The following is a 10,448-nucleotide window of genomic DNA, read 5'->3' on the forward strand; positions in this document are numbered from 1 at the left end:
GGAATTGCTTTCTTTAACCAGTGATCCTTCCTGAATTTTTTAGGCAATCTGTTAGGCTCTGAAATCCAAACAAAGTTGGTGGTTTCTAATTTCAGGGTTAAATTAGATTCGACTTTGAAAAGGCTTTGAGGGAAGAGGAGACATATGATAATGTCCTTCTCCATGTTAGGATCCTCCTTCTTCTGGTTCTTCTGGTTCTTCTGGTGCTTCTTTTGGTTTGATTCTATTTTTTTAACATCTCACAGAGATCAAGTGTCTGATTTAGCCTCAGTGGAACTTGAGCATATTCCTAACGTTGAGCACATGCTTAAATCCACTGTTGAATTCAAGCCCTATAGACCTGGAGGCATAAGTACAAAAATATCTGGGAAATGCTTTTCTTTTCCCTCAGATGCTCCCTTCTTTCAACATACAAAATTAAGAATTCAGCATTTTGAACTGCTGCTGGAGGCGAGTTGGTCATTTCCTGCTGGGAGGGAGGCTTGATCTTTTAAAGATGGGAAGAGAGTTTGTGTGTGTGTGTCTGTGTGTGTGTGTTTTGCAGATGTTCAGGCCTTGATTCAGCAAAGTCTCTCAGCAGTGTCTGATGGGGGGATAGTGCTGAGTCTGGTAAACTGCTGCTCCGGAGCCGAGTGTGCACGCGTTTGCCTGACTCCTCAGCAGAGAAAGTTTCTTTTCTCAGTTTCCATCGCTTCTGCCCATGGTGTAATCTGGCAAGAATCCTGCACAAATCCCAAACCACTTCTGGCAAAGAAGCTGCTGTCTCTGGCAGTGCTAACATTCAGAGATGGCTCGTGTCTGCAGCATTGACCAAAGGAGGATGGAGCAGGCGGTGGGGGTCACCTGCTCAACAGGGGGTGCACAGGGACTTGGCTGAGCCCTCCAGAGCCCAGGGAGGGAAACTGCCAGTGGCCTTACAGCCCTGGGCTGGCCTTTGCAGGGACCCTGTCAGGCATTGTTAGGGGGTTAGGTTTCCAGCCCCAGTGTAGCCACTTCATGACCAGCAGAGACACGGCTTGGAACTGCCAGCAAAGGTCCCTCAGCTCTCTGGGGACTTCCCAGGCAGGGAGGAAGCTGGTGGCTTTGTGCCCAGTTTGCTATGGTGCAGAGTGTTGTGCTAGGTTGATTCCTACCAAAACTCCTCAGAAATATATTCAGAGGTGTGAGGGAAGGAAACAGAGACTTCTTTTTTTTTCACCCACACCTTTTTCTGCAGTGCAGTTTTGATTGAGGCAAAAGAGAGCCCAGTTCCTGCAGTGGGATTTGCATGTGTGTTGTACACTGAGACAGCTGAAGCTATGAGCAAAAAGCACGCATAAATAAAGGCTTCCTCCCTGTGCTTTATATAATCAGAGTGGGTGATGTCATTGTGAGCTGGAGAGGAGAGCAGGCTGTGAAATTACAGCCCTCTGCAGCCAGGCAGAGCCAAGTGCCAGCAGGGGCTGCACAGAGCAAGAGCCTGACTCCCTTCTGATACAGGCTCAGGACAGAGGACTTTGAAGGGGAGCTGGGGGGTAGAAGTAGATAATCCAGATACAGTCAGAAGCTCTTGCACAGGCACAAAGGGAAGGCAGGGAGAACAGCAGGTGCCCAGTGAGCAGCACTGGGGCTGCCATTTCAAGGGCCAGCACTCCCTTCCTCCACATGCACACACCTTGTGGATCTGCTGGCAGGGCTATGGGGCTGCTGAGCTTTCTCATCCTTCTGTTGCAGTCTCCTGGCCCATTGCAGCTCCTGGCAGAGAAGAGAGGGCATCCTTGCCCTGCTTGCCCTCTGCATCCCAGAGGAACTTGCTTCTAGTCTCCTCCTGTCTGCACACAGGGGAGGAAGCACAAGCAACAACAGGCCTCTGTCCTAGCCAGAGTGGCCAGGTGAAGCAAGATAAAGGGTGATCCTCTGCTCTTTGGGACAGGGCTTGTGTTTGGCTCTGAATTTCTGAGACCTCTCAGGTGTTCTGCTCCTTTTTTGGACATCCCAATGCCCCCCAACATGGGAATCTCAAACAGGAGTTCCCTCTCATCAAGCTGAGCAGGAAGAGGGGACCAGGCAGACCCCTTGGGAAAGTGGAAAGCCCCCTTCTTTCAAATACTTCAAAGATTTCTCTTTCAACATCAAGCACTTACAGTGTGCTTAGGATGCTGCTGCGAGAGCCTGATTTTTCCTACTTTGGCAGGAGGAAGGGCTCAAGCTTCTCCCATCTCCCCTGCAGCTAGCATGCAAAGGCTTCAGCCTCTGCTGAAACTGGAATTCTCCTTCTCACCCTCTGGCATCCTCTGGCTTCCTCAGGATCAAGAGAGCAAGAGGCAGCAGCCCTTCGCACCAAGCCTGCCTTGTTTCTCTGTTATATAACAATATGGGCTTTTAGACTTGTTTTTCTAGATATTGGCAGATGCGTCAAATATTGGCATAATCCAGTGGTTTACATGGAAAGCTGTCTGGCTCTGTCTGGAGGCTGCACAATGCTGGTATTTTCATTGAAAACAAGAGCCTGCATCATTGTCAAAGCCACATTGCAACAGAGTCCAGGTAAACAAGGGGAAAAGACACTCGCATCATGGCCTGACCTGTGGAATTACAGCTGCCATGGGGTAGCTCCAGGACTTGATAAGAAAGATTAATGGCTTTGTGATTGCTTTCTCTCTGAAATGGTCTTTTAGCTAAGTCTTCTGTGATGGTTTTCGAAGAATCACAAAATCATTTAGGTTGGAAAAGACTTTCAAGACCATTGAGTTCAACCTTTGACCGATCACCACTTTGTCAGCTAGACCATAGCTCTCTGTGCCACATCCAGTCCAGTGAGCAGTGACTCCATCTCCTCCAAGGGCTCTGGAGTTTTATTTCTGATGCACCCAACAGTGTGTCAGACCTGTAGTGTGTGCTCTGTGGTTTAAGAACCCATCATGGTCCACTGGGACTATTGGAAGTTAAGAGAGGTCAAGGACTGTGGTTGGGTTAGATTTTAAAAATAAAAAAAGGTAAGGAAGTTATTGAATGCTGCGGAGGGGTAAAAGCTGGGTAAGTTGTTCAGTTTGATCTCTCTGAAGCAAAGCAATGTGCTCACATGCCAGGACAGTTTGCAGGCTTAGTTGCTTCTTCCTATCCCAGTGTGGCTCAGCTTGGAGTGCAAAATAAGGGAAAATTCAGTGGCAGCACAGAAGTAATGACTTCGGTCAAACCTCTTCTAAACCTGCCTTAGCTCAGCTAACACCACCTGCCTCTGCAGTGTGCTTGCAGCCCAAGTCCTGCTATGTGCCACTGTGAGCTTATCAGCTCATACCACACTCGTGTCCCAGGCAGGTGGCCCCTCCTGATGCCTGGTGTGCTGGCACAGGCCATCACCCCTGCTGCAGGCCACAGCCTTTGGCCAGCAGCCAGCAGAGCCATGGGCAGGAGTGGCTTCTCAAAATGGTCTGCATGAGCCTGGGACAAGCAGTAACCTTCACTCCACTGCAGTCCTGGAGCACAATGGGAAGCTTTTCAAGTGTCTGGGGTTTTATTACATGGCTGGACCTTTGCCTGTAGCTTTCAGGTGCTTAACAGGGTTGATCTTGTTCAGTCTGCATATAACCCAGCTTTTGACGTGGCAGATCAGTGCCACCCTTTTGATCGCTGTCTCAGCAATCCAGCCGGTGCTTGCTTCTGTCTGAAGCTGATCACTGGTTCCAGGAATTGCAGTTCCTAGTGCAGCACCTTCCCAGTTCCTGGTAAAACACAGTACTGAGAATCAGCCCAAAGCTCAGGCTGTAGATGTGTTGTCCATTTCTCTCTGCATTCAGGAGCAGACTGTGATATCTTTGCCACAGGTTAGATGTTGATTCCCAAACTTTTTTTTCCTGTTACACAAATAATTTTCTTTTCACTGTGGGCTGGGAGCTGTCTCCACATCTGTGGTACATAGCAATCTGCTGTTAGGTGGAGCCCCCAGAGCTGAGCTTTGCCTGAGCTGTGTTTTTTACTTGGGCTAATCCGTAGGTGAAGTGTGTGGTTGGAGCTGGTCCTTGTGCTGTGAGGAGACACATGCTGCTCTGTGCTGCAGCTTGATGGCTGTGCTCTGACAGCTCTGACTCAGTGACTTGCCTGTGTGGACATTCAGGAAGTCCATGGCATATCCAAAAATAGGTTTCAAACCCCAAAGTGTCTTTGACCACAAGATCCTGCTCCTCTTCATTTCTGTGCAAGTCAGTGTCCAGTCTCCTGAGGCATGACACGAACTGTAGTGCCAGTGTGAACTAGCAATACTTTTTTACTGCTTACCCTTTCGGTTATCATGGGACACAGGGCAAACACCTGTAGTGAGTGCACATTCCTGACCAAGCTCTGTGTGGAAAACTGGCTTCCAGGTAAAAGAAATCCCCCCATGTCAACCATATGGGTTTAATAACAGTGGGGTTTACCCTAGAGCAAGCTGAGAAGCAAAAGATGAGATTGATGTGATTACTGTTCTTTCAGTTTGATTTTTGGATTATGATTTCCCTTTCCCCACCCCTGTATTTGTTAATGTTTAATGGAAAACACGTTTTCTTCAAGGCTCTTGCTGGTCATATGCAGCCCTGTGACTGTTATTGAGACAGAATGATGAACCCTTTGTAAAGAGATTTATGGTAGAAACTGTGAGGAGCTCACAGCTACAGCGGGGCCGGTGAACACTCCCCTGTGCTGACAGTTCATCAGCAAAACCCCTGACCCTTCCACCCTTAATCATCCTTGCTTGTCACTGGCATAATTGCCTGATTACAGACTCCTCTCCCCCACCCCTTTCAAACTGGGTGCAATAGTGCATTTGAAAAACAAATGGAAATGGACTGTCCATACTGGTTTTTTTCTTTCTTTTTTTTTTTTTTCTTCTTCTTCCCCTGCATTGAGATGGATCAGGCTAAGATTCAGTTTCTTTGTGCATGAACAGGGGCTGGGATAGGCTTTCAAGAGTCTTTTGCACTGGTGTTTCTTGCATGTGAATGGTAAAGCTGATGTCATTGTGTTATTGATTGGGATGACAACTTTGGACATAAATCATTAATGTCTGGGAAAGAGAGAGGGAGGGGAAAAAGGCAACCCACACTCGATAGTTTTCCACAAATCTACTGTTCATCCCTGCATATGTGATCCATAGGAGGAGATGGTGGGAACAGTTCTCTGCAGCCTGAGGACAATGCATGTTGCCACTGCCACTGAACAAGCTGCCATATTCTGCAGAAAATGGATCATATCACCAGCAGTGCTGTTGTGCTGGAGCCTGTCTTTGTAGATGTGAGCCAAGGTCAGAAGTCTGCCTGGGGGAAGGTCTTGGGTTCTCTCATTCCCACAGACCTTGCACCCCTAGCAGCATTTCAGACCTGGTCTCAGGAAGGAGTAAGAGTGCAGTTTTTTGGGAACTACTATTCCTCTCGCTCCTTTAATTGCCACCAGGGATTGTTTCAGTGTTTTGAATTGACTATTTTTTCATTGATGATCTTAATTTCATGCATAAAGAAGGTGTTCAGGTCAGTTCATAGCAGATGTCCCTGAGCTTGCAATGAACAAGCATGCAGGGGGTAGCAGTCATTCAAAACTGCTTTCCCGGAAGTTCTTCTCAGCAAAACAGACAGCAAATAGCTCAGAGAGAGTGGAAACCCATGAGATACTTGTACCATTTTCCTATGTGCCTTTGCACAAAGTTTATCCAGATGAGTCAGATTATCAGTTCAGAGAGGAAGAAAATAAACAGTGTCTGTCAGAGGTTAGCAATAATGCAAGTATTGGTGAGCAACTGATGTTTGAAGTGTAAATAGTTTAGCAGCAGTACTGGTGCTGGTACCTGAGGGGAGTCTTGTAATGCATGGAAACAGGGAAACCTGAAAACTGCCTTGCAGAGGGGCAGAAGTGAAAGAAATTACATTCCCTTGCAGAAAGCATGGCTCTGATCCTCATGTTCTCCCCTTGCAGCCGAGCTCACCTCCGCCTGTGTCTAGAACGCTTAAAAGTTCTGATACCGCTCGGACCAGACTGCACCCGGCACACCACGCTTGGGCTGCTCAACAAAGCCAAAGCACATATCAAGGTAAGAGCTGCCTTACCCTGCTGCTTTCAGCATGGGCTCTTGGGAAGTGCAATGCAATTGCTCATCCTTGCTGCCTAGAGTTAACTTTGTTGAAGGAAACATGACACTGTCAATAAATAAATAAATAAATAAATAAATGAAGGAGCAAGCAGCCCTTGCCCCCTTGATTAGCCATTTATCATTGCCACAAGCCACATTGTTGGAAGAGTTCATAATGAACTACAAAAATGATGGATTTGAAGAGCAAGGATCTTGTTCTGTATTGTGATCATTTGTTGACAGCTACATCTCTTTAAAGAAAAACATACCTACTGTTGAATGACTGCATTTTGATGGGAAATGCAGCTTTTTTTCTGGTGTGCTAGTGAGTTTCCACTGCCGAAGCATTAGGACAAACCACAAGAGTGTGAAGACAGGTTTGGCTTGCTGGAGTTCCATGTGTGAACCTTCCAGCTAGCCCAGCGCTCTTTTAGCTCCACTTTTGGCAAAGTGAGACATGAAAAGAAAATGCAGCATTGTCAGAATCTGGGAGAGGTTGAAATACTTCATTGCAGGTCAGGATACAGAGAGAGAAGATGGGTGATGAGGGAGGAAAAGTGCTGCCAAAGGGACAGAGTTAGCCTGAAATGACTCCTCCTTATGCAATATGCTTGTCATAGGAAACAAAGAACAGTGCCCTGGTAGATTTCCCAGCTGTGATCAAAGAAATCTGTAGTAGGTTATGTAAATCACTCACTGAATAGAAAACTGTTTCTGAGAAATCCTTCTAAACCATGCAGTAAGGAACACAGAACTCCCAGGGCACGTTTTTCTGTTGGAGCAGCTGGTAACAAACCCTGGAGTAGATGGTTTGGGGGTTTGAGGCCCCTGCGTGGGCAGAAGCGGTAATGCAGGTGTCTGATCCCGGCTAGAATGACCCACAGACTGCTGCAATTCACAGCGTTTCCCCTGGAGAGGCTGAGTCCTCAGAGACTCTTTGTACTAATGGGTATGATTTATCAGGACCTGAGAGGTGGAAAGATGTGGGGAGAGGGCATTGTGCTTGGAGACTGCGCGGCAGCTTGGTTCAGGGCACTTGCAGCTTGAATCCTTCTGAGACTGGGAAGGTCTAAGCAAGGCAGGTGGCAGGGCAGTGGAGGTGGGAGGGAAGGAGAAACAGAGAAAACTAATTATTGTGTTTTATTTGATCATGTCAGAAACTTGAAGAGGCTGAAAGGAGAAGCCAACACCAGCTTGAGAACCTGGAACGAGAACAAAGATTCCTAAAGAGAAGACTGGAACAACTACAGGGTCCTCAGGAGATAGAGCGAATACGAATGGACAGCATTGGATCTACCATTTCCTCGGATCACTCGGACTCGGAGCGAGGTGGGTGTTGCTGAACCAGCATGGAATTGCCAGGACTCTGAAGTGAGAGAATGAGATTCATCCATTTCTTACCTCTCAGCTTCCCCTTCTCATGGCCTTGGGCGTTTAGGCTGCTGATTCTGCTCACACACAGGCACATACATACGCATACATATGGAGAGTTTAGTGTTTTGCATGAGTTCTAAGTCTGGAACTCATTGTTGCTGTCAGCTTGATCTGATTTCTGTTGCATTGAAAGGGATGGTAAAGTTGAGATGCTTGTTGTGATTTTTGGTCTGCTGAATCCCATGGCAACACAAAGAGGAAAATATAAGAAGATATTAATGAGACTGGAATGAATGTTTCACACATTTCACCCCTCTGCCATCCCATCAAATTTCTTGTAGAGTTCATCTTCTCAGTCAAAACCGGCTAGAGATATCTAAATGGCTAACTGAATTAAGATTACTTCCTTTTTGAAAATATCTCTACAGTGGAGAGAACATTAGGCACAATAGATGGTTTGATATTTACTGACAGACCAAAGGAGCTGCATAGTTTGGGTGTGAGTCTGTAGTTTAAAACAAAAATCTTTTGGAAAATTCCTGAATAATATAAGAACCAAGATACCTGGTTAATTAGATCTTTGCTTTTAAAGTCTTTCATAAAAACAAGATGTCTGTTCCAAAATCCACTAAGCATGTGTGAGAGTAACCCAGATTCCCATGGTAATGCATTGTAATTGTGTGTGGTCCAGACTTTAGAAATATAGTGTCAAGCAACTAGCATGTTTAGGGATAACTTCATGCTCCATTTTCTCTCTTGCACTCAATTTTATCTGTTTCTTATTTTCTTCTAACACTGGGGTATTAGAGATCCAAAGGAAGAGGTAGTGGGACAAGCTCAGTGTGTGGGGTGGCTCACCTATGTTGATGGTGTGGCTGGCATGTGGAGGAGTGAAACCCCTTTGCCAAATCCCTACAAAAAGCTCCAAGCTGATATTAGTCTTCTTATAAATCATGGCCACAGCCCAGCCCATCCAGGGGGAACACTGAAAGTCTTCCTGCCAGATGACCACTTCATTCCCAGTGTTGAGGGAGTCCCAGGAGCTCTCTGGCATGAAAGGGGCAGTTGGGTGTGTAGTGCTAACCCGTGTGCGTTTCTCTCATTTCCCTTTCTAGAAGAGATTGAAGTGGACGTTGAAAGCACAGAGTTCTCCCATGGAGAAGTGGACAATATCAGCACAACCAGCATCAGTGACATTGATGATCACAGCAGCTTGCAGAGTATTGGGAGTGATGAGGGTTACTCCAGCGCCAGTGTCAAGCTCTCGTTTGCTTCCTAGAACCAAGTGAGACAACAGTGCAGGGTGAATGATTTCACTGGGGTGATCAGACTGGGTCCTAGATGCCAGTATCCTCTTTCAGAATTGACATATTGACAGCTAGGCCTGGAGAGACCTGTATATAAAGCTTTTTGGGTAAAGGAAGCCTCCCCAGAAACCCATATTTGTTCATTTGGTCATGTTACCAATCCCAATTTCTGCTGGCAAAAAGTTAGGCCAAACACTAGTCCCTTTGCAGTCAATGAAATCTGTTTGTTTCTGTGGGACCTGGATCTAGACCTTAGTGATGAAACACTTTGTTTTGAATTTATTTGAAATTGTTTGAAAGAGGATACTACTCATCCCTCTCTTTCTGTCATGAGATCTGAGAAATGTCAAAATTTTCTACACTGCATTCAGGTTGAACAACCTAATTTAGGCCCTTCTGAAGAGCTTTTGTGGTCCTAAAAGGACTGTATCCTACAGTTTATCACAATCTAATGCTGTCATAATGTACTAGGAAATCTAAGAAGGCTAGGAATAACAATGACAATAATGATTAAGGTCTCATTCTGTGCCCAGAGGGAGAGGGGCAGCGATGTTCAGGGGAGAACACCATTCAACTCAGCTTTCTGTTGGGCATCATTTAAACAGTGAGTACCTCTGAAGCGTGGCTAAAGCAAGAGGTACACACCTGTAATCTACCAGCACAGGGTGGGCTGTCGTGCCTGGGGCTGTGCCAGCGCCAGCAGGTCCCTGGTAGATGTGTGCCCCTCGCAGGCACACGGCCAGCTGAGGGCAGAACGAAACCAGCACTCGAGAGGTGACACACCAGACAGTCATGCCCAGATACTGAGCCACTATGACCTTTTTATTTGAAGCGATTTTTTGATAAACATTTGTAAATGTGTTGGGAGGGAAAACACCCTAAGTCTGATGCATCTTTTTAGAGCTTGTCCATATGAAACCTTAGATGTCTTTTATATGAATTTATGCCATGAAAAGATCTCTGTTTTGATGAAGCACTTGACCCAATGAAATGCAAAGATCCTTTTTTTTTTGCCGTGCACACAAAGGATGAAGGTTGTGCTAAGCTGGAAGAGGCCAGGTTTGGTGGGGGTTTCTTCAGTTTTCTTTGTAGAATCATTCCCTTTGCTGACTTTTGAAGTTCCAGTCCAGTAGTTAACCTAGTTAAGCTCAGCACGTCTCTCATGTTAATGTAACGTTTTGACTGCACGTCCTGTTCCCAAGGGCCTTGCCATCTTATCTGTGCAGGTGCTGTTAAGAGCTGTTATAGCGAATGTTTTCTAATTTTCTCCAAGACAAGCATTCTAACCTGCACTTTGAGGGCTTTGCTTTTTTATTTTTGTCATTTTAATGGCCAGGATTATTTTGTTTTCCAAGTTTTAAAAACCATAATAGAGTCTTCACCTATGGCATTGTTTGATACTTTGTATATCCTTAAGTAATTTAATTACCCCTCATACTAAGAAAAAAAAAGAGGAAAAAAATGCTTTATAAAATTCATAACTTATTGCTGATTTGAATGGGTTGTTAATTTCAGTCCTTTAGATTTTATTTTATTGTTTTAGATAGGGTTGGGTAAAAAGAGGTAAAATAAAGTAAAAAAATAAAGACAACCATATTTAGCAGTGCAGTGGAATTGTGTTTAAATGTTAGCATATGGTCCCCATTAAAGTAGCACTTTAACGCCATTAAACATTTCTGTATCTGAAATGA

General features: G+C 45.5%; 1 protein-coding gene across 2 annotated transcripts in view; it reads left to right on the top strand.

Moving 5' to 3' along the window:
- MXI1 (MAX interactor 1, dimerization protein) overlaps window positions 1-10,448 on the top strand; it is a 55,723-nt gene extending 45,275 nt beyond the window's left edge. For both annotated transcript variants that reach the window (XM_005520726.3, XM_005520727.3), the window contains exons 4-6: window positions 5,923-6,037; window positions 7,234-7,405; window positions 8,566-10,448. In XM_005520726.3, coding sequence (XP_005520783.2) covers window positions 5,923-6,037; window positions 7,234-7,405; window positions 8,566-8,729 — 451 coding nt within the window. In that variant the 3' untranslated portion in view covers window positions 8,730-10,448. The remainder of the gene's footprint in view (window positions 1-5,922; window positions 6,038-7,233; window positions 7,406-8,565) is intronic.

The sequence above is a fragment of the Pseudopodoces humilis genome, chromosome 9, assembly GCF_049639895.1.
Source record: "Pseudopodoces humilis isolate 2021_Gansu_Grassland_sample_001 chromosome 9, ASM4963989v1, whole genome shotgun sequence".
NCBI lineage: Eukaryota > Metazoa > Chordata > Aves > Passeriformes > Paridae > Pseudopodoces > Pseudopodoces humilis.